This window comes from Festucalex cinctus, chromosome 7 (assembly GCF_051991245.1).
Source record: "Festucalex cinctus isolate MCC-2025b chromosome 7, RoL_Fcin_1.0, whole genome shotgun sequence".
Taxonomy (NCBI): domain Eukaryota; kingdom Metazoa; phylum Chordata; class Actinopteri; order Syngnathiformes; family Syngnathidae; genus Festucalex; species Festucalex cinctus.
In genome coordinates this window covers 19,754,628-19,781,198 of record NC_135417.1, presented here as the reverse complement: position 1 = coordinate 19,781,198, position 26,571 = coordinate 19,754,628, and the positions used below count along the sequence as shown (strand labels likewise).

The following is a 26,571-nucleotide window of genomic DNA, read 5'->3' as shown; positions in this document are numbered from 1 at the left end:
CTGAAATTCAGTTTTGAATTGCTACTGCCACCTGTTGATGAAAAATGAAACTGCGCACACATACACAATGCGCACGACGTCACATCCATAGGCAGAGGATGGGAAATTCAAACCCGAATCCAGTCTGAAAACTATTGGCGGGGGCTTGCAAGAGTACACACTGCGAAATAAGGTCTTAATCTACTAATTAAAGGATGTTTCGGTCATAAATCGGCAAATATAAAGGCTATTTAGATATTTTTGGCCAAATTGTTAGCATCTTTAAGCATTTTTATTCAACTTTTCAGATTTGCAAAATGTTGAAGATTTTTTTTTTATTTTTTTTAAATCAGACATTAGACATCTTTTGTTTTTAAAATTCTAACTAAATGTTCAGGGTGCTCGCAGGGCCATCAGCATGAAAACAGGGTTTATGAAGTATAATTAAGCCCCGAGTCATGCGCTCATTTGTACATTTGTTTGTTGAGCTTTTAAATGGTGTGTCCGAGTGACTTTCGTTTTGCTCTCACTGTAGCTTTGGTTACACTCCACTTGCCCTCCTCCCTGCTGTGTATAGCAGCTGCCACTGCAGGCGGCTTTCTGTCTTTCTTGCGCTGAAGTTATATTCCAAAAATACCAGCACAATCACTTGGACTTCTCATTCCCTTGAGCGCTACAGTGAGGACACCTGCAATACATGACATTTGTGAGCGAAAGTGAGCATTCCGCAAAGTTGCCAGGAAGCGTAATCTTGAACCGATTTGTAGTTGTTAAGTTGAGCTTGGACAACATTTGATTCCTTTTTGCGAAAAGTCAGTTAAAAGCTCCTTATGTTTTGTAAAGGTCATTTTGACATCTTTTCACCAACCAATTCACTCCCCATTATTCCCGATCAAAGTGTCACTCTACCACTCCTTGCTAATTGTGTAGCATTATTGGAAAATGGTGGTCATCTAAGAACCCTGCAGAAGTGCATCCACCTGGTCCATCCGAAGTAGCATGGCATTGGACTATTATTCCATGCTTTTCACCTGCAGAAAGACTTGCTTAGTGTGGAACATACTAAATTAGTTAATGCAAAAATGTCTCCAAAAATGACAACTAATTTAACTTTAATCCTATATGCATAATCATTTGGAAAAACAATGCAGTTGCCAAATGTGTGATCATGTTGACAGTTAACATACTACTGCTAATTATTTCATACTGTTTATTCCCAGGCCCAAGTAGTCCTTCAGGGGAAGTCTAGGAGTGTGATCATTCGGGAACTCCAGAGAACAAACCTGGATGTCAACCTGGCAGTCAACAACCTGCTGAGCAGAGATGATGAAGATGGAGATGATGGAGATGACACAGCCAGCGAGTCCTACCTCCCCGGAGGTACAGTATATTATTCAATGAAAAATAGACACAAGTGGTTTTATTTATGCTTGTCTGCTTTTTGTCCCTGAATTTTTTTTCACTTATGCTGCAATATTACATGGAGAAGTTGGGAATAAAGTCTTGATAATTGCATTGTTTTATTAGTGACATTATAAAGAATGGCGACTGTTTTGTCGTGAAAACGATTTTGCCCCTCAGTCTTTCTGCCTTTTTCCCCAAACAGAGGACCTGATGTCCTTGTTGGATGCAGACATTCACTCAGCCCATCCCAGCGTGATTATTGATGCGGATGCTATGTTCTCTGAGGACATAAGTTACTATGGATACCCCTCTTTTCGGCGATCCTCTCTGTCGCGCCTGGGATCGTCCCGAGGTAAGTCTTTAATGCATTTACAGCTTTTTAACACAGGAACGGTGTTGGAACCTTAGCTTAAAATCAGTTAGTTCATCAACCAAAAAATTATAAACGAGTGAAGCTTCCGACACTTTGTAGAAAGGTATTTAGGTAAAAATACTGAAAATGAAAACTAGGGCTGGGTCCACAGGATAAAATTATTTGACATGGTACAAATGTAAGCAAATTTGCCTACAGCTGGTGTACAAGTCAACCATTCCATATGAGATGTGTGATTTGTAAATCACTGTTACTTTTTTTGCCATGCTTCCACAATAGGGGTGTGAATTGCCTAGTACCTAACGATTCGATCCGTATCCCGATTCATAGGTCACGATTCGATACCGATTAATCCCAATATGATTTTACGAGTCGATTGTTACGATTTTTTTACTCAATTTAGAAAATACCATTCAGTAAACTTGTACATGTACACTATACGATTTGTCTGAAAATTTATTTATTGATCTCAAACTTCAGTGTTATAACTGTGAGCCACTGTATTTAACAAACAGGTTGTAACCTTTTTCATGTTAGAACAGCATTGAAATAAAATATTAAGGCTTAATGCTCCATTAATAGAACATTCTTCCATGCTTAAGGTGTGAAAGTTAGACTTTTTGTTGAATATTTTTTCATCAAAAATGGATGTTAAAAAATCGATTTGGCTGCCTATTGAATCGATTCGAGAATTGCGTGCTGTAGTATCGCGATATATTGCCGAATCGATTTTTTTTAACACCCCTATTCCACAATAACACAGACAGGATACTTTACATTGTAGGCAGAGTGCTTATATTGCATTTACAGTATGAACATACACACTTGTAGCAACATAGTCTACAGCAGATTGACTTTTTAAAATTCTCAAAAGCTAAAATTTAATTCATTCAGTCTGACAAAATACATTTATAAAATACAATGGCATAAAGGGCTAACCAAACTAAACCTTTTTTTTTTTTTTTTTTTTTGTGTGTGTGTGTAGTGAAGTCTCACTTATTCTGTTTGCTATTTACAAATTCACTGTTTTTTTTTCTTTTTTCCCCTCTGAGCAACATTTCTTCAGCTATTAACTGAAAAACTCATCTATTCACCTTTGTTGTACGCTTTTAGTTGTGTGCTGCCATAGCACAATTTAGTACCAAAGTGTTAAGTTTTTCTGGGGTGGTTGTCAGTTACTTGCATCATTGCATTTCGCTGTAGGGCTTGGTTGGTGGGTCACAATATTTCAGATTTAGCTTTAGTACAGAGTTCTGTTCTCCCCTTTTTTTCTTCTACATCCTAGCTTGTATTATACAGTCAATTGTTTAGATTTTCATGGCTGAGCCTACATATTGTTACAAAGCAGATACTGAGATGTATTGCTAAAATATAACAAATAATGAATGCTGCTCTTTGCAAGCTGAAAGCACTTCAACATTTTCAAATGTAGTTATAACTATCAATATATTGCCTAAAAATAGATGTAATTTAATCAATACTGGCCTTCCCCGAATGCATAACTAATAAAATGGCTTGAGCTGAATTGTTTATTTTTAAATGGCCTTAATTATCTAACCTTCCGCCGATTCATCTGGGTTTATAATATGAATGTTTGGTGGTAAAATCTATCCGTGGTTGGTGTTATATGGTGCATGGCTGTAGTACAAAAATGAGCTCTCTGAGAAAGGCCCGCTGCCCACCTGTCTTTACACGAAAAGAATAGTTAAGCTATCATGTTTATCCTTTAAAAAAAACAAAAAAAAAAAACTGCCGAGTCCACTCTCGCCCTAGCTTTTGCATGATTTCTCTGTCAATCCATTTCCTTATCTACTTGCATTTTAACATAAGAGCTTGTAAAATGACTCACCTATAACTATTATTAAGACTTCAACCCAATCCTCAGCACTGCAATTTTGATTTGCAATAGTGATTCAAAAAAATCTTATAGTTCTCTATACTTAAAAGAATGTTGACGGGTCTTTCCCAGAGAGTGGCTTACTTCTATCCCACTGGTGTGACCTTATTGCATACCAGTTCTCCTTCTTCCCTTAGAGCGCGACTCTGAGCTGTTGCGTGAGCGTGAGTCTGTCTTGAGATTACGTGAGCGCCGGTGGCTGGACGGGGCCTCATTCGATACAGAGAGAGGATCCACTAGCCGTGATGGAGAACCCTGCTTGGACAAGAAGAATATCCCAGTTCAGAGCCCTGTTTCTCTTGGAGAGGAGCTTCAATGGTGGCCTGACAAGGTAGGAGGAGCACATGCAGCTATTTGTTCTGTGCCTGGAACATGCAACGCTTGTTTTCTTTTGCTTTTTGAAAAATAATTTAATACATGGAGTACTTCAGGAATTATTCATGTCCACACCCACAAAAAAAAAAAAAATCTGTGGTAGTGTAGCACATATGTTAAGCCTGTTTTGATTGGGGGTCAGGATAATGATGTGTATCGTGATCATCGTTACGATTTAGCTGCCATAGATAAAGAATCTATACTGTACTGTACCAAAAATAGCGTGGTTGAGAGATGTGTACACCACTCCATCCAGTTAAAAAAAAAAAGAAAAAAAAGCCTTAAATACAAATAGGTCGATATGGCTATCTATGCTCTAGCAAGCCAGAAACAGCTAGCTAGTCTGTGTTGGTGGTGCCACTGCGCTGTGGAGAATTGCAGCCAATTCTGGAACGAACAGACTTTATTAACCCATTTTCCATTGTGCCAGTTTCTACCCTGAAATAGCCTGGTTCCACTCTCTGTGGTTGATTTCCCATTACACTTTTTTGGGACCATGCAGCTACGATGTAACCGTTGGATTGAGACTCTTCCAACCTGGTTGTAGAACGCAGGCTGAGTAGGGTCGAGACCTTACTGTCTGTCATCTGATTGGCCGACAGATGTAGGCGTTTAACCCCGGGTTTACACAGAATGCGGTTGCGGTGCGGTTGCGGTGCGGTGCGTCTTGACTGCGTGCTCCGGACGCGTCAATTTTTTGGTCAATCCACACCGGCTCCGCACAGCTGCGGTCCGGCAGCTCCGTCGCCACCCACTTCCCAACGTGTCTCGCGGGACCGCGCGTGCGCCATCATGTGGCATTTCACAACGACAAACATACAGAAAGTCTGTGCTCAACAGAGAAGCAGAAAGTGAGGTGGACTTCTTTTGATTTAACCTTTTCTTCTTCTTCTTCTTCTTCTGCTATGAGATTCCATGCAGCATCCTTTTTTTGGTTTTTTTGGTTGTCCTTATAAAAAGGATCTGCCGTGTCATATATTATTTTGTGGTTTTCCACCTCCAATATAAACCTCTCCTCGTCCATTTTCGCTGGTGTCTAAACCGTGAATGAGCACATGGCCTGGCGACGCCCACGTCACGTTTTGCTGATAAGCTTGCGAAATAGGAGCTGGCGAGTGTTTTATTCTGAAAGGTAACTGGAAATTTATTTTGAAACTGCGTCGGTCTTCCTGTCCCGCTCGATGTGTTTTGTGCTAGCTTGCCATTTGCCGGAGGCCTACCGCTGCGGCGTCCGGCAAAAATAGAAAATAGGTCTATACTTGCGGAAGGTCTGCGGCACGGCGCAGCTGAGACGCAGTCGACACGCAACGCACCCGCAAGCGGTGTAAACGGCACCATTCGAATGAATGGAATCTAATTGCTTGCGTCGCAGGAACGCACCGCAACCGCATCCGGTGAAAACCCGGGGTAAGTGATGCGGCAAGTAACTCCACTGCACACTCCCATTACTTGGTTTTAAGCGAATGAGACAAGTAAAAAAACCAAAAACAAAAAAAAAACCATTATATACAGTACATATTTATTGTGTTTGACAACAATCCAAAACAATATTTATAATTTCATCTATACCTGTGGATGAAATAAGGGAAGTTTGTGTGGATTTCCTAGCCATATGCATGTCACGATACTTTGAATAGTATTTATTTGGCCTCTGGATATTTGTACTTCATTTTAGTTTTATTATTCTTTTTTTTCATGTTTGTTTTATGAATAAATAAATAAAAGATGTGCGGAAATGACCATTAATTTCATGTAGTTTTAAAGAAAAATACAATTTAGGGATATACAATTTATTGTTATTGGGATATAAAATTGTGTGCATGTTGCACAACAGTATTGCTGCAATGGTGACATCATAGTTTAACAACACTGCTTATTGGATGTCTCCACAGAAGGCAATTTGAGATTTAACCATTGTGGGAGGCCTTTGAAAACAATTTCAAATTTGAGGTCATGAAACACTGTTTCTTTATGGAGTTGGTAAAAATAATGTTTCTGTGTGGATAGGTCCTAAATGTGTGCCTGCTTGTCCTAACATTATTAATGGCTTCTCCTCACATTGAGATCTCTGATTTTCGCTACAGGATGGTGTGAAGTTTGTCAGCATTGGAGCCATGTTCTCTGAGTTGGTGGCTGTCAGCTCCAAAGGAGAACTTTATCAGTGGAAATGGAGTGAACCGGAACCCTACAGGAATGCCCAGGTTTAACAATTAAGCATTTATTTTTTATATTTTTTTTTGGGGGGGGGGGGGGGGGGTGACGGGGTTTGACAGGGGGAGTGAAGTTGTTAAATCTTTTCTGCTGTCTGGCAAATTTAGAAGACCTTTTTACACTACAGGGACTTGATAGACTTGGTCCAGCTCTTTCGTGGGGATCCCGAGATAATCGATAGTTTTCTGCTTTGTATGTCCGATCCTGATAACTGATAAGTTCATATTTTTATATTTAATATACAGTAGTATTTTATACAGTATACATACAGTATCTAATTTGATTGCTTCAAGGAATAACTCACTCAAATTTTTTTTTTTTTTTTTTTTTTTTTTTACGTGGCATTGACGTTTCAACAATGCACATTGCGCACGCATACGTGGGCACACACAAACACAGGACCCCAAACATTTTCGAGGACCAAAATAAAAACAAAAGATTAAAAATACGACTCATCATGGGACCCATCAAGTGAGCTCATGAAAATTTTTACCCCAGGTTTCAATATTTATAATAAATATTGTTTTTAGAGTCGAGAAAACTTCGGCTGGTTGTACATGTGCAACCTATGCATTTTTCCAGTCACCTCATAGTGAAACTTGGGTGCCTGTGCATCCTAATTGGTCATAGGCTGGACCCCTGGTCCAAATAAATGTGTCTAAGAAAACTAAAACAGTGTTGACAAATGGCTCACTGTTACTTGTGAAGTTGCTCTTTATTACCTCCTATTTCATGCAGCGGCGGCTTAGAATCTTAAATTGATGGTACACAGACCAACATTAGTATATTTGAGTCCGTTTTCAATACTGGTCTGATTTTGCAATATCGGACTGATATAATTGACATTTTCTCCTAATATTGGGCCGATAATTACCGCTCCAATAAATATCTTGCATCCCTACTCAGTATGGTTATTTGTCCCATCAGAATCCTTCCATTCATCATCCACGTGTGACTTTCTTGGGGTTGGCCAACGAGAGGATCACCTTATTGTCAGCTAATAGTATCCGAGCCACTGTATCAACAGAGACCAACAAGGTATATATCTTTTACCATATGAGCATAATATGAGTTTTAGGGAGTTCAATTACACTCTTATCATAGTTGCACTCATGTATTTCATAAATCATATGTTTTTTGTCTGTTGTATAGGTGGCAACGTGGGTTGACGACACACTAAGCACAGTAGCTGCTAAGCTGGAGCACACTGCACAAGCCTTCCCTGAGCTTCAGGGGGAGCGAATGGTGTCCATCTACTGCTGTGCACTCTACACTTGTGCACAGTTGGAGAACAGCCTCTACTGGTGGTAAGAAGCATAGCTTACACTTTAATATACCGTACCTGTCACATTAAAGCTGAAGTCAAGTTAAACGATTTTATTTGCTGCATTGTTGTATGTGCCCCTGCTAGTCTAAACACAATTTGTCATTAATATTGCATAGTGTGTTTGTGGAAAAAAATTAAAGGTGTTGTGCGAAGTTTTTTCATTGCTATTTGTAAACACAACATTCAAAACTGGCGCTCGAGAAAGCAGAGGACAGCCGCCAACCAGGGACAAGCGTGAAACCAGCTAGGGCTGTTGCAAACAAATCTTTTTGTAATCGGATTAACCTATTGATTATTCCATTGATTATTTGAGTAATATTTTCATATTAATTTGTGTATAAGCTTTCTACTGTCTGCTGTGTTGCTCTCTTCCTCCTTGGTACCACTCGCGGCCATTGAGGCTGCAACGATGGCATACTGTTGGGGGGCGTGGGGCTTGTAAAGAAAGATTCAGCCGTGACGGTCACGCTCGCCTGCCCTTTATTTATTTTTTTAACATTTCCCCAAATAATCGCGTAATTTAATACTCATTGCTCAGCGATTTAGCGATGACATACAAATCGCACGCTAGAGATGCTTTAACACGCAGCAAGCGATCGCAGTTCAGTGGAAGACGCTTGGACCCTGTAAACTAGTGATGGAGCGTATTGTGATGACAATTAAGTTTGTTCTGTATTAATTCACTTTAAAACATGTATTTAAAGTTGTATAGTTATCTCCAGCAGCGGGCGTCCAACGAGCACCCCACAATGTAGCAGGTCAATTTACCGTCATGCGCGTCATATTTCCGTGTTTAAGTTTCCAAACTCCGCTTTGCAGTAACACATAAAGCCACAATTTTCTCCCTTTTTAGTCTAAACAGTTGTACATGTCTTAGTAAACCATTATGGTCACAATTATTTGGAGACAAAACACATTGAGAATCCTATGTGACACATATGCTGTATGTATAGCTGATATTATTTGAGTATGTCCTTGTGGTTTTCCTGTTTTAATGAAATGAAAGAGGCATAAATACAGGTGATCTGTTATCTGTTTGCAGGGGTGTGGTGCCTTTTAGTCAACGGAAAAAAATGCTTGAAAAGGCCAGAGCCAAGAATAAAAAGCCAAAGTCTAGTGCTGGCATTTCCTCAATACCCAACATCACAGTGGGAACCCAAGTAAGATCGTTTGTTTGTATTTTTGTTATTACTCAGCTACAGTCCACATAGAATGTTAAATGCTTGTTCCTTATGCAAGAAAATTATTAGCTGTCTTGACCTTTAGGTATTTCAGTTTGGTACAGTAAACCTAGTTCAGAGGGCAAGGCACACTTTATTTGAGAAAATGTGCATTTTGTGTTCTTATCACACTTCACGGTTGTGTTACATTCTCAATTGCCTGTATTTACAGACAAGCAGTCAATGAACTGCCACATATCTAGCGCTCCACCCTTTGGGTACTGTATCTCTGGTTATAACCCCATCAAACGCTAACAAGTGTTACAATTCATAGATTATTTTTTCGATAATGATGGAAGTGCCAAGAATTGCACAAATCACTGAACTGAAACTGGAATCCTTTCTTTATTATACTGATTGCTGGAGCTGAAAAATTTTTTTATTTGCATTTTTTTTTGTGTAAATATCTTTCCTTAGGTATGCCTGAGGAATAACCCTCTCTACCATACTGGGGCAGTGGCCTTTTCAGTTAACGCGGGGATTCCCAAAGTTGGTTTCTTATTGGAGTCTGTGTGGAACATGAATGACAGCTGCAGGTTTCAGCTGCGCTCACCAGAGAGCCTGAAGAACATGGAGAAGACTACTAAAACCCAAGAAACCAAGTCAGTTTTATCACATCTCCCATTTTTCATCCAATAAATTCTTATTTGTTTTGACTTGTTTCAGCCTGTTAATAATAGCAATAAAATAAACCATCCAGATCAAACTCTTATTATATCCATTAGGACAGAAAACAAGCCGGAGTTGGTGAAGACTGAGATGGGCCCTCCCCCTTCCCCAGCTTCTACATGCAGTGATACGTCCTCCATTGCTAGCAGTGCTTCACTGCCATACAGTAAGTCTCCCCCTCTTAACCTGTACTTTTCTTGAGCTGTCATGCTTTGGGTTTTCTCCCTGGCTTCCAGCCTCAACACCAGTTCCTCACTCGCTGCTCTCATTAGACCCAAAGACTTTGAAACAGATGGTGCACAGGCTTTTGTCAGCATCGTGTTTTCCAAATTCACAGTTGGCTCTTTACAGACCTTATTCTGCATTGTTTTTGTTGTTACTATGAATGAACCATTCAGAAACATTAAATATACCAGAATATTGTATCTATTCAGCATTACTTGTCAGTCATTGCATAATTACTCTCGTCATTGAAAAATTCCCTCCATTAATACTGATAAGTCCCGTTTAAATATGCTGCACGCACTAACATTTAGTATGGTGTAAATCTTACAGAGCGAAGGCGCTCCACCGCAGCCCCCAAGGAGGAAGAAAAAGTGAATGAGGAGCAGTGGCCTCTTCGAGAGGTGGTGTTTGTGGAGGATGTTAAAAACGTCCCTGTGGGAAAGGTCAGTACTGAAAATGTTGCGATGTCGAGATCTTTTGCACAAAACATTGTGCATCTGAAAGGTATCCAAAGCACTTATCTGTGCATTTTATGTAGTAGGGTTGCTCCATGCCAAATCGCCCTGTTGGTATAACCAAGCAGATATGGCACAACGGGTTTGGGAGAATTTTTACATTTTTGGCAAAAAGGGGTATGGCCATCTACCTTTGAATTGTTCCCTTCACAGGTATTGTTGAAAAGGGAATACAACAAGGATTCCAAATCTGCATTTTAGAAGATTGGTCCATATTTTAGTCGCTTGACCTTTTGAACTATAATTTGACCTTGACGTTAACCTTATGCTCACATGATGAAATTTGAAATCAAATGTTTTTACAAAATTAATCTCACATGTTCTCAAACATAAATGTTTCAGAAATGAAACATGTTTGTTGAGCAGCAATAAGGAGTCAAAGTATCCATCCCGTCATGTATGGGCGTTGCTTTGGACTAGGGGTGGGACAAAAAAACGATTCGACCAAACCATCGTTCGTCAAGGGGAGCTAAACGACCGTATCGGTAGCAAACTCGTCAACCGATACAAAATCCGCCGGGAATCCTTAGATACGTTGCTTGCAAAGCTGTGGACCGGATATCGCGTGGCTGTGAATCGGTTGCGAGTGAGGCTTTATGGTTTTCAGAACAATAGCAAGAGTTCTGCGCCGTACTCTACTTGTTTTGTTTACATTTCAGTAGCATCACTATTCAAGCTACTTCGGTGTTGACAGAGAGCTAGCAAAGTAGCGCTCAGAGACGCTTCATTCCCCGGATGTTGTAAACATAATGCAAAGACGTCACGCCTACCGTCAACACCGGACTCGCGCACGTCACGGGATAGTGTGCGTGCGCACGCGCGTGCGTTACGAGTGACAGCATGCCACTGAAGACAGTAGCAGTAGCAGTGCCGTACATCTCGGTATTTCCCATGGCTATAGAGTCCTCTCGGTGCACTTGTATGTCCCGGCGTTGGTACTGCGCGCGAGCTAAAAGAATAACTTCCGTGACGATCCAAACTACACAGGTATGTCCCACAGCCAACACACCAGCAAAGCTAAAAGCATACTGCAAGCATCTCATTTCTCAGTTTGTGGCTCCCTGTCAATGTTCACTACACAACTAGTATGAGCAGTAGATAGGAGAACTGAGACGTGCCCGCAATTACGTCATCAAACTCAAAATGAACGAACTTGAATACCCTTAAGATATTCAATGATAGATCAATGTCTTTTGTATTCCAAACTTCTGCTTCTATGAAAAAGTTTTTCTGTTTAGTTTCAAATGGCTTACCTTAACTAGAATCCCAGGTCTCGTTGTGGCCAAAGGTAGAATCATGGTTGGTTATTGCAAAATTTGATGCTGTGAATAGTAAATCTGTCTTGTGGCAGATGCTTCATGCTAAATATGTCATACATTAGTTGTCATGACAACTTTTTCCATTTCTTTTGGCAGTTTGCAAATAATTTTGGTGCAGTGTTGCCACTTTTTTGTATTTTATTTTTTTTATATATTTTTTTTAGCAGAGACAGTTTATACAGCACCTTTTGTTTCACTGTTGTAGTATGAATAATTTTCATGATGCACTGTAATATCAGGTACATTAAGGGATCACTTGTCCGTGGGTTTTCTATGTTTCTAGACAATGAAAGCTCATTTTAATTCCCTTTAAATTCCCATTTTCTCCTGGTGCCTAGGTGCTGAAAGTGGATGGTGCATATGTTGCAGTGAAGTTTCCGGGGACAGCAAGCAGCATGAACAACCAGAGCACTACTGCCCCCCCAGACTCAGACCCCTCTTCACTTCTTCAGGACTGCAGGCTTCTTAGAATAGATGAGCTGCAGGTAAGTACAAAAAAAAAAGGAAAATTCTTCTGATGTTCAAACATGTACAATATCTCATTCAAAGTCAATTGGAGTACTTGTTCATTTTGTCTGTCTGGGCAGGTGGTCAAAACTGGGGGAACTCCAAAGGTCCCTGACTGTTTTCAGCGCACACCCAAAAAGCTCTGTATCCCTGAAAAGGCAGAGATCCTGGCCGTTAATGTTGATTCCAAAGGTTTGTCATTTGTACATGTAATTGCGTCGAGAAAATTTACTTTGTGTAATATGTTTACATGCTGCAACTGAAAAAATGTCTTGCAGTAACATATTGCCATCTTGCAGGAGTCCATGCAGTGCTGAAAACTGGTAACTGGGTTCGGTACTGTATCTTTGACTTGGCCACTGGCAAAGCTGAGCAGGAGAATAACTTCCCGACGAGCAATATGGCTTTCCTAGGACAGAATGAGCGTAATGTGGCCATCTTTACTGCGGGACAGGTGAGATGATGGACTGAATGGTTTTTAAAATTTGAGCACATGGCATGCTATATTGATAATGGGAAATAATTCCTCCTGTAGGAATCTCCTATCATTCTTCGAGATGGAAATGGTACAATTTACCCAATGGCCAAAGACTGCATGGGTGGAATTCGAGATCCTGATTGGCTAGATCTGCCACCCATAAATAGTCTGGGAATGGGGGTGCACTCTCTTGCCAATCTCCCCTCAAACTCCACCATTAAAAAGAAAGCTGCTATTATCATTATGGCTGTTGAGGTAAATGTAATTTCACATTTAGCTGTTAGTGTTAATAGAAACCAGCTATAATTTATACAGTGTTTAAAATTTCTGCCATCCATGTGTGTGATAAACGTCTTTCTCTTTCTCTCTCTTATTTAGAAACAGACGCTGATGCAGCATGTTTTGCGTTGTGACTATGAAGCGTGTCGGCAGTATCTGGTGAACCTCGAACAAGCCTTTCTATTGGATCAGGGAAGCCATACCCTCAGTGCACTTCTTGGCCACCGTTGTGATGGAAACCGCAACATTCTGCATGCTGCTGTTTCTGTATGCTTCCCTGTTAGTAACAAGGAAACCAAAGAGGAGGAAGGTAAGCCTGGTGTGTTTAGCGTGTGCCGAGTTGACTTTCATATCTTGCATCAGTGTTTAATAATTGAGTTCAAGTAATTGCTATTCACGTTTTGGAGGTCTTGTCTTCCAATCGCCCAATTTACAGATTACTTTTGACTCACCCATCTGTTCCTATCACTAGACTATAACACTGTTGAGCAGCAAAATATCCGTGCATAATTTTTCATATGTTGCTGTATAGCACCAGCAAAATCCATCACTCACTGTAATACCAGCTGACAGTTTATTGGAGCGCTGTGGTAGGCGGCAACTCTTTACTGGCACTTCGTCGTCACTTTCTCCCTTAAATATTATTCCGCAATATTAATTGGAGTAATATATTTAGAGTAGTGAGACACACACATTAACGGTACCGTATTTTCCGCACTATAAGGCGCACCTTCAATGAATGACATATTTTAAAACTTTTTCCATATAGAAGGCGTGACAGTAGAGGCTGGGGTTACGTTATGCATCCATTAGATGGCGTTGCGCTAAAGGGAATGTCCACAAAACAGTCAGATAGGTCAGTCAAACTTTATTAATAGATTACAAACCAGCTTTCTGACAACTCCATTCACTCCCAAAATGAATAAACAGCTGTTTTATTGTTTTCTCTGAGGTAAAGTATTAGTATTAGCTAGCGATCCAAGATGGCTGGATCTTCTGCACATGCGTCACCGATCGTGAAGGGTCACCAATAGCGTCTTGACAGCGAGACCTGTTGCGGCTCAATATTGATCCATATATAAGGCGCACTGGATTATAAGGCGCATGGTCAGCTTTTGAAAAAATTGAAAGCTTTTAGGTGCACCTTATAGTGCGGAAAATACGGTACTCTTGCTTTAAACATTTTGCAGTTTAGTTTCTCTTTAAAAGATTCATACCAGCGGTAACTCGTGACTGGCGGCAAGGAATGACGGTAGCAGCGCAAAGTGAAACTCCCATCTTTGTACCAACTGTTTCTGTACAGACAAGTGTCTGTTATCAAGAACTTAATTCATCTAATCTCCATCCATTCTCTGAACCACTGTCATTTATTTGCAACAAAACACACCAAAATTGTGACTCTTGACGCTTTGACATTGTCAGTGTACACATGGATGAAATAAGTTGGTCAACATTCGTTAGTTCATTCAGAGGAATGCTTTCTGGAGCATGTCTGATGTGCAGCTTGACATGAATGTACTGGAGTAATGCGACAAGTGTCGCAATGTTACCCCGGGTTTTCACTGGATGCGGTTGCGGTGCGGTTGCGGTGCGGTGCGTCTTGACTGCGTGCTCCGGACGGGTCAATTTTTTTGTCAATCCACACCGGCTCCGCACAGCTGCGGTCCGGCAGCTCCGTCGCCGCCCACTTCCCAACGTGTCTCGCGGGACCGCGCGCGCGCGATCATGTGGCATTTCACAACGACAAACATACAGAAAGTCTGCTCAACAGAGAAGCAGAAAGATATGAGATTCCATGCAGCATCCTTTTTTTGGTTGTCCTTGTAAAGTATATTAATAACGAGAGTCGGGTCAGTGCGGGTCCACTCTTTATTTCTGTCTTCCGGGTCCGGCTGCCGCTCAGTACGGCAAGCGAGACGGGCACAACAAGCAATCGCGAACATCAAACTCACAATACATTACAGTCCTTATAAAAAGGATGTGCCGTGTCATATATTATTTTGTGGTTTTCCACCTCCAATATAAACCTCTCCTCGTCCATGTTCGCTGGTGTCTAAACCGTGAATGAGCACATGGCCCGGCGACGCCCACGTCACGTTTTGCTGAAAAACTTGCGAAATAGGAGCTGGCGAGTATTTTATTCTGAAAGGTAACCGGAAATTTATTTTGAAACTGCCTCGGTCTTCCTGTCGCGCTCGATGTGTTTTGTGCTAGCTTGACATTTGCCGGAGGCCTACCGCTGCGGCGTCCGGCAAAAATAGAAAATAGGCTATCCTTGCGGAAGGCTTGCGGCACGCCGCAAGCCTTCCGCAGTCAACACGCAACGCACCCGCAAGCGGTGTAGACTGCACCATTCGAATGAATGGAATCTAATTGCTTGCGTCGCCGGACCGCACTGCAACCGCACCGCAACTGCATCCAGTGAAAACCCGGGGTAAGTGTCTGTGTTGCAGCAAACTATTTTTATCGTGAAGAATAATCTTGCTAGCACAGTTGTTGTCTGTGGATCATTTGATTTGGCATTAAAGTGATAGATAGTTTTACTTTGTGCCGCTGCCCATGTTTTTTTTATTTTTTGGTTGTTGTTGTTTTTTTCACCTGGGTGCATATTTTAATGCTCCCTTTAATGGCGAGCTCAAACTGCATGACATTTTTTTCGGCTGTTGCTATATTAGATTGCCAGATACATTTGTTCTGTCTTGTACCCTGCGAGTGGCCACACAACAAGGCTGACACCGCCCGATCATCCTGTGCTGCCGCAAAGAGTATGGTCTAATGCAGGGGTGGCGAGATCCGGTCCTCGAGGGCCGCAGTCCTGCTGGTTTTGGATATTTCCCTTCTTCAACACAGCTGATTCATGATCAGCTCATCAGCAAGCTCTGCAGAAACCTGATAACGAGCCTGTTAATTGGAATCAGCTGCACTTCGAGTAGGGAAATCTGCAAAACCTGCAGGACACCGGCCCTCGAGGACCGCAGTTTGCCACCCCTGGTCTAATGGGATGGCACCGGTCGTCAGGGAGGTGCGACAAAAAGAAAAAAAGGCAGCAAGGAAACAGTTTATCACTATTTAACATTTCATAGTTGAAAACTGTACATTTTAGAGTAATTTGGCCATGTAACCTATTGTGGCATTTGGAAGCATTTATGATTAGAACATTTTCCAAGGATTTGTGTTCCTTTGAGTCAGCATACCACTATTTGAATGGCCTGCTTTCTTCTGCCTCAGTGCACATATGAATGCTAAATAACCATTATTATTTTCAGAAGCTGAAAGGTCAGAGCGGAACACATTTGCTGAGCGCTTATCTGCTGTAGAGGCTATTGCAAATGCCATCTCCGTGGTCTCCAGCAACAGTTCTGGAAATAGGACTGGCTCCTCCAGTAGCAGAGGGTAAGTGCTAAATTGTTCAAAGGAAGAAAAGGAGAATGCTTGACTTTTTCATTCGATATACAGTGTCATGAATGGACTGCTATTTATATAGCGCGTTTTTGCTATACACGCCAACCAAGCCCCTCGCCCCCCCGAAACATGGATAATGTCAATGTATTATTTCTTGTATTGGCTTCAGGCTTCGGCTGAGAGAAATGATGCGGCGCTCTTTAAGAGCAGCTGGCCTTGGCCGCCATGAGTCGGGCCCGTCCTCCAGTGACCACCAGGACCCTGTGTCACCGCCAATTGCCCCTCCAAGTTGGGTCCCTGATCCTCCGCCCATGGACCCTGGTGAGTGTGTCATAAACCATGGGTTGTGATAATTTTGGATTGTTCGTTATGGCTAGGTTTTTTTTGTTTTGTTTTTTTTTTGTTTTTTTTTTTGTTTTTTTAATTAAGTTAGCTTTAATTTAGTTTTTAGAACAGGCACACCCTCGCCGTTTATAAACACATTTAAAATTATGTGCTTATTTTGCATTTTTAGTTCATAATGACATCATTTGGGTCAGTCATAGACCGTGGATAGTTGAGGTCTGCGATATAGCATTGTTTGCAAAACTGTTTGGCCCTTTTTTGCCTGTCACCGTCAACTAACTAAATTCAGAAACCAATAAAAATTGTTTGAGATAAGAATTTCAATTCAAATTTGTTTTACCCATCATCCCAACACTATTCTGCAATAGTAACCCACCTTGAGTTTACAGTGTACAAGGGCATGCCGTTACATTTTATTCTGAGCTGGAAAATTAAAGAGTTGATCCAATACATTCTGAATGAGATGAAATATATTGTTTTGGTAACTACGTGATATGATTAGATCGATTTTGCCTCGACAGAAGGTGATATTGACTTCATTCTAGCACCACCTATGGGTTCACTGACAACAGCCTCCACCGGGACCAGCCAGGGCCCGAGCACTTCTACCATACCAGGTTTCTGTCGCTTCATGATATGATAGAAATACAGTACAATGAGAGTGAATTTTTTGCTGTTTTTGCCTTGCTCTTGCATTGGACCTGAAAGGCCATGGCCAACCACTCTTGTTATATGGTTAAGAAGCAGCCAACAAGTTTATAGATAAGTTTGACTAAACTTATGCTTGACTGGTGTCAAGAAATTTTTACAGAACTCGTAATGAGAGCTTTCTCCAAGCCTAATGTACTGAAATAGTGCAACCAGGCTCATAGTAAAGGAGTTAAATGCAAAAAATATTTTGTTCACTGTGGAGCGCAGGTCACTTCTAATGTCTTGCTTCGCCTCTCACTGTGGTTTCCTCCCTCCTCAATATTAGCAGGACCATCCACAGAGCCATCAGTTGTTGAATCTAAAGACAGGAAGGCCAATGCTCACCTTATACTGAAGCTGATGTGTGACAGTGTTGTTTTGAGGCCACATCTGCGTGAACTACTGTCTGCCAAGTATGGTTCTTTAACTCTTTATGAACATAATACTATGCTTTTTGTTTAAAGGCGGGTTCTTAAGTTTTCACTCAGAAATAAACACTTCATAAACGCTGGATGTATACCCCTGAAATCCTTCTCAATCAACACCTTTGTTAATGTGCGGTGGTGATTGTCATCAACTACCACCCCCCAGCCTGTATTTTGCCATTTTACTGTTTTTTTTGCCATAAGAGGGACTATTCTGGGAGGAAAGTCCATGTTTAGCCCGCCAGCCAATCACAGAGCAGGGGCGTGTCGCTGAAGGCACGCAATGTTGACGAGAAAAGAGAGGAATTGAGCCATGGGAGAAGTCCGTTTTCAATTGTTTACAAACAGTCAAAACTTAAGACCCCAGTTTTAATGTTGTCTTTAGCGGATTTTAAGTTCATTTGAACATTTATTTTTTGTTTTTATTGTTTTATTAAGTACTTTTGCTTTCCTTTTAAAGGGATGCACGTGGAATGACCCCCTTCATGCTGGCAGTCAGTGGAAGGGCCTACCCAGCAGCCATTACTGTTTTGGAGGCAGCACAAAAAATGGCCAAAGGTGAGATGAAGACCCCATAAAGAGTCTCGTCACATTCTAATCCCGCAAGATCTTTTATGTCTAAAGCTGCCCAATGCAGAAAATTGAATTTCGAATAGCTACTGCCACATGTGGCCATAAAAGAAACTGCACACTCAATTCTCACGTACACAATGCGCACGTTACAGCCGCAGACAGGGTGGGACATTCAAACCCAAATCCAGTCTGAAAAAACTATTGGCCGAAGGCTTGCAGGAGTACCCATTGTGAACAGCTAACTTTTTAATCTGATATTTAGAAGATGTTTGAGTCCTAAATGGGCAAATCAAAAGGCTATTGTAATAAGATATTTTGGGGTGAATTCCTCTATAGGGCAGCTTTAAGTAACCTTAAAAAGTCATTAAATTTAACTTGAAGAAACATGTAGGAAGATCCCTGTCCCCATTTCACTTGTAATAACAAGCTGTTTTAAGAACTTTATGAAGCTAGAAAGTCTTATTGCTGGTGCTTGAGATTCCTCACCCATTTCAAAACCATGCATATTAAACATTAAACAAACTGCATTTTTCCCCCTCTTGTCTGGCCCTCAACACAGGCTATAACAGTGTTTCTCAATTCCGGTCCTCAGGCCCCCTTAGCCAGCCTGTTTTCCATGTCTCCCAATTGCAACGCAGGTGAGGCTCGTTATCAGGCTTCTCCAGAGCGGGCTGATTTAGCTGTCATTGGAATCAGCTGCATTGGGAATTGGGAGACATGGAAAACAGGTTGGCTAGGGGGGCTTGAGGACCGGAATTGAGAAACACTGGGCTATAACTACTACTATACAGTATCAGCTGTGACAACAAACCCTACTACTAATCTTAAAAACAATCGTGCAACTAAAATTAGGATACTAACAAAAACAATATATACATTCGGCAAAAATTGAGACGTGACTTATTTTCTGCTCATTAAATGCCTTAACTTTTCCATTCCCGTACATTTCCTTTGTTTTGTGTGCATGAATGTTTTCGACGCACATTAGGCGAACCAGGCATTGCAGAGAAAGAGGATTCAGACTCTGTTTTCATGGAAATGATTTGTCCTCTGGGAACAAATCCCGACGATTCGCCCCTTTATGTCCTCTGCTGCAATGACACATGTAGTTTCACTTGGACTGGAGCTGAGCACATTAATCAGGTCAGCCCTCTCACTCAACCGAGGGATAGCATCTCTGCAAATAATTGAATGACTTTAATGTTGAATAGAAGCTGTCTCCGACTCACACTTTGTATTTAGGACATCTTTGAGTGTCGGACATGCGGATTACTTGAGTCTCTTTGCTGCTGCACTGAATGTGCCAGAGTGTGTCACAAAGGACACGACTGCAAGTTAGTATTGAGAATGGCAAATTTTTTTTTTTTTAGCTTTGTAGATTTCTTACAAGGTTGTGTGGCTCTACATTAATTTAATTAAAATTCACACCACATGCTGGATAATAAAATTGTATTGCTATGACAGGCTCAAAAGGACCTCTCCCACAGCGTACTGTGACTGTTGGGAGAAGTGCAAGTGTAAAACGCTGATTGCTGGCCAAAAGGCTGCTCGCCTGGATTTGCTGTACCGGTTGCTCACAACCACTAACTTGGTTACAGCACCAAACAGCAGGTAAGTAAATATAATAAACTGGAATTAATACATGTATTTATTTTTTCTAAATATGTTACAGTTCAAGTTTAGCTTGCAAATAGCCACGTTTCTGATTATTTCCATCTCCAGGGGTGAGCATATACTACTGTTCCTAGTGCAAACTGTTGCCAGGCAGAGTGTTGAGCACTGTCAGTACAGGCCACCACGCATCAGAGAGGACAGAAATCGCAAGACAGCAAGTGCAGATGGTAGGCTCACCATAAGCTCGTCTTTTACCTGAGTTTCATTATATCTATGCAGTATGAAAGTGTCTCCTTTTCCCCATTTGAGATTCTGATATGCCAGATCATGACCTGGAGCCTCCCCGCTTTGCTCAATTGGCTCTGGAGAGGGTTCTGCAGGACTGGAATGCCCTCAAGTCGATGATCATGTTTGGTTCTCAAGAGAATAAAGACCCGTAAGTAACAAGCCTGTTCACTTCCAGTCATATATTTTTAAAAATGTGTTTAAAACTTAGTGTTGGGCAATAAATCAACACTAGTAAGCATTGTGATAGACACATGATCAATATCACTACAAAAAAATAAGAGTGATAGAATCTGTTACAACTAAGCTTTGAAGAAAAAAGAAGCAGAAGTAGAAAAATGTGATTTAATTATGGAAAATTGTGCACTTAATTAAATTTTAATCACTAGACAGCACATATTTATTTATTTAATTTTCTATTTATTTTCCCGTTTTTGTTGTTAGTCTTAGTGCTAGCAGCAGAATTGCCCATCTCCTTCCTGAAGAGCAGGTCTACTTGAATCAGCAGAGCGGCACCATTCGCCTTGACTGTTTTACTCACTGCCTCATTGTCAAGTGTGCTCCTGACATCACTGTAAGTCTACTCAGCACCATGCTATATACACATTGCTCCTTGCATAATGTGAAACCAAATCAATTTTCGCATCTCTACCAAGTCAAGTCATTCAACTATACAAAGGTTAGTCCTTGTCTTCTCCCCATGTCAGTTCATAGACACTTTACTTGGTACACTGGTGAAGGAGTTGCAGAACAAGTACACTCTTGGCCGAAGAGAGGAGGCAGTCAACGTCACGAGGAGATTTCTACGCTCTGTATCTAGAGTATTTGTAATCCTCAGTGTGGAGATGGCCTCATCCAAGAAGAAAAAGTAAGTCTTCCACATACAACCTTGAGAAAAGAAAAAAAGAAAAAAAAAATATATATATATATATATATATATATATATATATATATATTTTTTTTTTTTTTTTTTAAATCCCTTATTTGAGTAAACCCAACCCTGCTTCGCGGTTTATGGGTTTGTGGTCCCCATATTCAGCTTCTTATTTTTATTATAATTATTATTTTTAAATTAATTTTATATTTTCAACATTTGCCAGCACTTTTACGTCATTTTTAGTTTAAATCCTGCAGCTCATGAAAAAAAATATTACAGATTCAGCCAATCAAAGTGTCACGATTGTTTTGTCAGCTGCTGATTGTCGTTTCTGTTCTGTCGGTTGACTCAGCACCCTGCTCGCCTTGCTGAGCACTTCCGCATTTTCCCTTTCTGTACGGATTACAATGTTAGTGGAGTGGGATCCTGACATGGGTCATGCAAAAACATCATTAATGTAGCCACACAGGTATACAAAAGAAGAAATATATTAAGTATAAATATCTTTCATCATTATATCTTGTATATCATTTCATAAATGTTTAAAGCAATTTGCCCAAATATAGCTTTACAATAACCTTTTTATGTGACCATTTGTGGCACAAACCTCTTCTAATGAGCAGATTAACACCTTTAGCGGTTTACAATGGTAATCCTGTTTTCAGATTGTATTTGAGTTTGAATTTCCTGCCCCGTGTCTGCAAATGTCATGCCCGCAGTGTGTACGGGAAGAAGGGAGTATGCAGGGGGGATTGACTTTATATTGGTTTGGTTTATTTACTGTTGCTAATAATGAATTGTCTCTCTTGATTTTTGCATCCCCAATTGTTTCTTCCTTACAGCAACTTCATCCCGCAACCCATCGGTAAATGTCGGCGTGTTTTCCAAGCTCTTCTACCTTATGCTGTAGAGGAGCTCTGCAATGTGGCAGAGTCTCTAATTGTTCCAGTGCGAATGGGCATTGCAAGACCTACAGCCCCATTTACTTTGGCTAGTACAAGTATTGATGCCGTCCAGGGCAGCGAGGAGCTGTTTTCTGTTGAACCACTTCCTCCGAGACCTTCACCCGATCAATCTAGCAAGTGTGTTGATTTGTTTTCCCATATGTGTCTTTAATGAATTTGTAAGCAAGCAAGATACATTTTCTTTTTTTCTATTGGTGACTAAATAGACTATACTTAAATACTGCAATTCCACAAAAAGCTGTTTTTAATTAGGCATTTTCTATTTTTCCAGCTCTAGCCAGACTACTGCCTCCTATATCATTAGGAACCCTCAACCCCGGCATAGCAGCCAATCTCAGCCTGTCAGAGGCAGGGATGAGGAACAAGATGACATTGTTTCAGCTGATGTGGAAGAGGTGAGTGTTTTAAATCATTAAGCCCAAGTTTAACTGAGCATGCATTTTTTTCCTCTCCTCATTGAGGACTGAATGTTTTACTTTGAATGATGTTGTCTTTAGAGATAAGCATTGGTTGCATGTTTGTTCCTTTTGCAAAATTATGTCTGACATTCTATCCTCCTGACTACCAGGGGAAAAAAAATACTGTCCAATCATGTTTATTTTGATATACCCCAATCTTTCTGAAGTAATACTGCAAAAGAAATTTTTGGAAAAAAAAAAAAGTTATTTTTAAGCTATGATGTGTCCACTATAGAGGACATTTTTTAAAACTTAAATGCTAGGCTCAAATACAGTTAAAATACTTCAAACAATACTTTGTGTTCTTAAGAGTCTTATAGAAAACATGCTAACAACAATTAAAGACTAAATTTGTTCAATAAAAAAAGTGTTATACAGTACACTTACTTTTCCTCTTCCCTAAAAAGTGCTTGCACTGAGGGAAGCCATTTTCTTTTTTGATGCAATCAAAGGTAGAAAAGCCCCACCCCTATACATTTGGTATCATTGGAAAGCTCTGAATGTCCTCTATAGAGCACAAAGGAGTTAATTCAATCATATGCACTGGGTGGGAGATATTCACGTTTAAAAAGGTCCACTACAGAGGACAAATTTGAATTGCTGGTAGTCAGGAGGATATTCATGATATAATGCAAGTTTCAATTATTTGTTTTTCATATTTAACATCTTTTTACTCTATTATTTAAACAATTAAGAACATATTAATTCTGTATAGTTATTTTATTTTTACAAACGAAAACAAACAAACAAAAAAAACTCAATGTTCCAAATTTTTATGTACATAACTTTAACATAAAACTAATAGGTTGTGAAGACGGAACAAGGCCTCTCATCACAGAACAAAAAAAACTCAATGTTGATTTAAACTTAAATACGACATTATATGCGTAATAATTTGGAACGTGGTATAATTATGCTCATCTTAGGTTGAAGTTGTTGAAGGAGTAGCAGGTGAGGAAGACCATCATGATGATCAAGAAGAACAGGGAGAGGAAAATGCTGAGGCAGAAGGGCAACATGATGAGCATGATGAAGATGGTGCGACACCGATTTGTTAATTCTTTTGGACAGTTGAAGCTAAAATCCTGCCCTAAACAGAAATGACGTATTTCCTTGTCTGTGGTTATTGTTCTTAGGGAGTGACATGGAGCTTGATCTTCTCGCAGCGGCTGAAACGGAGAGCGACAGTGAAAGTAACCACAGCAATCAGGATAATGCTAGTGGCCGTAGGAGTGTTGTCACCGCAGCCACAGCAGGCTCTGAAGCAGGTTGTTTTTTTATTTACCTCTACATGTCTTTCTAAAAAGCCATTTTCTTGACACATGTTCCTTGGTAGTTTTTTTTTTTGGTAAATAAGTGTCTTTGAAGTCTCAAACTCTTTACTTTTTTTTTTTATGACTGCAAATCTTCAGAAACTCTTAGTTGGTAGTTTCATTATCTTTTGGTAAGTGAACTTGGTATAAGGGGGTTAATGCCCTTCGAGGAAATGTTTGAAGCTCATATGTACCCTCATATGAACCCTGACATGATTGTCCTGCTACACTAGACTGTATTTTATCCTTTAATATTAGACCAATGACACCTCGCAAAGTCACAAGTGCTCTTGTCAGCATTTAGGGTTGTGAGATGTTATGACAAGCTAACGATATAGCACAAAAAAAACAAAACAAAAAACACGGTCCTTGGCTGAATAGCCAATGTATTTCATTTACAGGCAGTAGGGTGTCCTTTGCATTTTCTATTTTTGGTATGAGCTCCACTTTACTTCAGTGCTTGTATAGATGACAATGCAAGAGAGAATTTTTCAAATACACACTCTTATATAAGGTTAAATATATTGTAAAATAAAATTACCTAAATTCAGCTTTTTTTTTCTCCAGGTTCTTATTTTAAGTACCGTAATATTTTTTTCCCAATTCAATAATTATTGATACCGGCGGATGTGAAATACTTATTCATCCATATTGCCCAGCCCTAATTACAAATGTCTTTGTTCTTTTTTTCTTTCTTTTTTTAAGTCTTCTTCGATGTTTATACTTATGTTTCTCATGCTAAATAAACTCAGTTGTACAAATTTCAGTCACAGAACGTCTGTCACAAAGGACACTTTGATAGTATACGGTTTTGAATTTATCAATGTCAAATCATTGTACTGTTATGTGGTGTGACTCCCTAACATGCATCCCTGCCTGATAAAATACTGAAGTACAAATACAGTGCAGATGAATACACAAAACACTAACTTTTATCTCTGTATTTCCTTTTTTCTATATTGTTTTAAAGGTGCCAGCAGTGTCCCTGCCTTCTTTTCAGAGGATGACTCTCAGTCCAATGACTCCAGTGACTCAGACAGCAGCAGCAGTCAGAGTGATGACGTTGACCAGGAGACCTTTCTATTTGACGAGCCTCTGGAGAGGACAACTAATGCTTCCCATGCCAACAGTGCAGCTCAGGCACCTCGATCCATGCAGTGGGCTGTTAGAAATACCCCCAGCCAAAGGGCTACTGGAAATGCTCCCCCCAGCTCCTCAACATCAGCTGGTCAGTAGCTGTTTGTTGGCTCTTTTTTTCCCCCATTAATATATTCTTCAGTAATCGTTTGTGGTTAAGTGTAACACCACATAGTGTATGTTAATGTTCTCTCTCTTATTGTTAACAGCGAGCTCCACTGGACTCATATATATCGACCCAACCAACTTGCGTCGCTCAAATGCAATCAGCTCCAGTGCTGCCGCAGCGGCAGCCGCTCTGGAGGCCAGCAACACCAGCAGCTATCTGACATCTGCCAGTAGCCTAGCCCGGGCCTACAGCATTGTCATCAGACAGATCTCGGATCTCATGAGTTTGATTCCAAAGTACAACCACCTTGTTTACTCGCAGTATCCTGCCTCCGTGAAGCTCACCTATCAGGATGCGGTCAACCTGCAGGTGAACTATAGCAATGCCACCATTTCTGGAAATATTTATTTACACTCGCCTCCAAAAATATTGGTGTTTAATAAAGCCAATCCCTTTATGATGTAGCCTGAAAACATTTGAGTTTGAAGGGTGAAAATTTTATTTATATAATAGATACAATGCAATACTATATAAATAAAAATGATCTGACAATATAATATTATACAGGGCTGAAAGTACTCTGGCATAAGTGATAAGCCCTATATATGTGTCTTGCTTAATGCAGCCACACCATAGTGAATCAAGACTTAATCCCCCAGCATAAAGTTTCCACCAATATCATAAGTCAAATTAACATCCAAGAGCCAATCAGAGGCAGAGTAGGAGGGCGGATCTTGTCTAGAAGTTGTGCGATGGATATTTTGCGACCTGCCCATCTTCAAAGATGGAAAGGAAAATCATTAAACACGTTGAGAATGTGAAAGTATGAAAAACAATGGCGCAGGAAATGGCTCAGTGTTAGCTGTGTGTGCTCGAAGAAAGACATATGGTAGGAGCGGAAAGAGAGTGCTTTACACCAATAACTCCATAAAGCAGACCCCGGTCACAAAGCTTCGGTTTGTGCGCTTAGTTAGACAAGTACATTGTAGGTGTTGTGCCATGTAGTTATTACCCCGAAACATTTGTATCACTCCCCGCAGGAGCACACACATTGAAAGTGGTGCAACATTACTATGTTTTCATTTCAATCCATGAACACATTTTATTTTACATTTTCAACTGCATAAACAATGTTTTGCAAAAAAAGTGCTTGCATTTAACAATAGCTGCATGGCTGCATTATAGGGACAACTCAATTCTATGTAGAAAAACTTTAATCGATGCATTAAACCGAAATGACTAGTAGTACTTGGCACGTTGCAGGGGTTAGGTAAACACGTTTTGTAATATATTGTATTAAAAGCCAATTCCTTAATGTTAATGTTTTATATCATGCGTTTCTGTAACAGCCACATGTAAACTCAAGTGTCTCATTAATCAACTTGGTATATGAAGCACTTTAAAACGGCCATTGCTGCGTACAAAGTGCTGTACATGGAGTAAAAATCAGTCATGCAATAAAGAAAAGTAACAAATATATAATTAAAGTTCAGATGACTGATGAAAAGAAAGTAAAACTGCTATGCTGTTTGTTTATACTATACTATATGGCAGGGGTGTCAAACATACGGCCCGCGGGCCGGATCAGGCCCGCAAATGG

At 40.3% G+C, this 26,571-nt stretch overlaps 1 protein-coding gene across 4 annotated transcripts in view; it reads left to right on the top strand.

The window, feature by feature from the left end:
* ubr5 (ubiquitin protein ligase E3 component n-recognin 5) overlaps positions 1-26,571 on the top strand; it is a 53,739-nt gene that overhangs the window by 11,890 nt on the left and 15,278 nt on the right. For 2 of the 4 annotated variants that reach the window (XM_077526283.1, XM_077526282.1), the window contains exons 7-39: positions 1,200-1,359; positions 1,586-1,735; positions 3,773-3,984; positions 6,113-6,229; positions 7,167-7,277; positions 7,392-7,546; positions 8,609-8,726; positions 9,204-9,388; positions 9,512-9,621; positions 10,011-10,123; positions 11,853-11,999; positions 12,102-12,213; positions 12,321-12,475; positions 12,557-12,754; positions 12,878-13,088; positions 16,045-16,171; positions 16,350-16,501; positions 17,047-17,142; positions 17,505-17,628; positions 18,101-18,198; positions 19,202-19,356; positions 19,456-19,547; positions 19,678-19,824; positions 19,936-20,054; positions 20,137-20,263; positions 20,557-20,686; positions 20,820-20,980; positions 21,832-22,071; positions 22,226-22,349; positions 23,339-23,450; positions 23,549-23,680; positions 24,696-24,953; positions 25,072-25,340. In XM_077526283.1, coding sequence (XP_077382409.1) covers positions 1,200-1,359; positions 1,586-1,735; positions 3,773-3,984; positions 6,113-6,229; positions 7,167-7,277; positions 7,392-7,546; positions 8,609-8,726; positions 9,204-9,388; positions 9,512-9,621; positions 10,011-10,123; positions 11,853-11,999; positions 12,102-12,213; positions 12,321-12,475; positions 12,557-12,754; positions 12,878-13,088; positions 16,045-16,171; positions 16,350-16,501; positions 17,047-17,142; positions 17,505-17,628; positions 18,101-18,198; positions 19,202-19,356; positions 19,456-19,547; positions 19,678-19,824; positions 19,936-20,054; positions 20,137-20,263; positions 20,557-20,686; positions 20,820-20,980; positions 21,832-22,071; positions 22,226-22,349; positions 23,339-23,450; positions 23,549-23,680; positions 24,696-24,953; positions 25,072-25,340 — 4,917 coding nt within the window. Of the gene's footprint in view, positions 1-1,199; positions 1,360-1,585; positions 1,736-3,772; positions 3,985-6,112; positions 6,230-7,166; positions 7,278-7,391; positions 7,547-8,608; positions 8,727-9,203; positions 9,389-9,511; positions 9,622-10,010; positions 10,124-11,852; positions 12,000-12,101; positions 12,214-12,320; positions 12,476-12,556; positions 12,755-12,877; positions 13,089-16,044; positions 16,172-16,349; positions 16,502-17,046; positions 17,143-17,501; positions 17,629-18,100; positions 18,199-19,201; positions 19,357-19,455; positions 19,548-19,677; positions 19,825-19,935; positions 20,055-20,136; positions 20,264-20,556; positions 20,687-20,819; positions 20,981-21,831; positions 22,072-22,225; positions 22,350-23,338; positions 23,451-23,548; positions 23,681-24,695; positions 24,954-25,071; positions 25,341-26,571 lie in introns of all 4 variants that reach the window. The other 2 variants (XM_077526281.1, XM_077526280.1) reach the window with 1 other exon arrangement.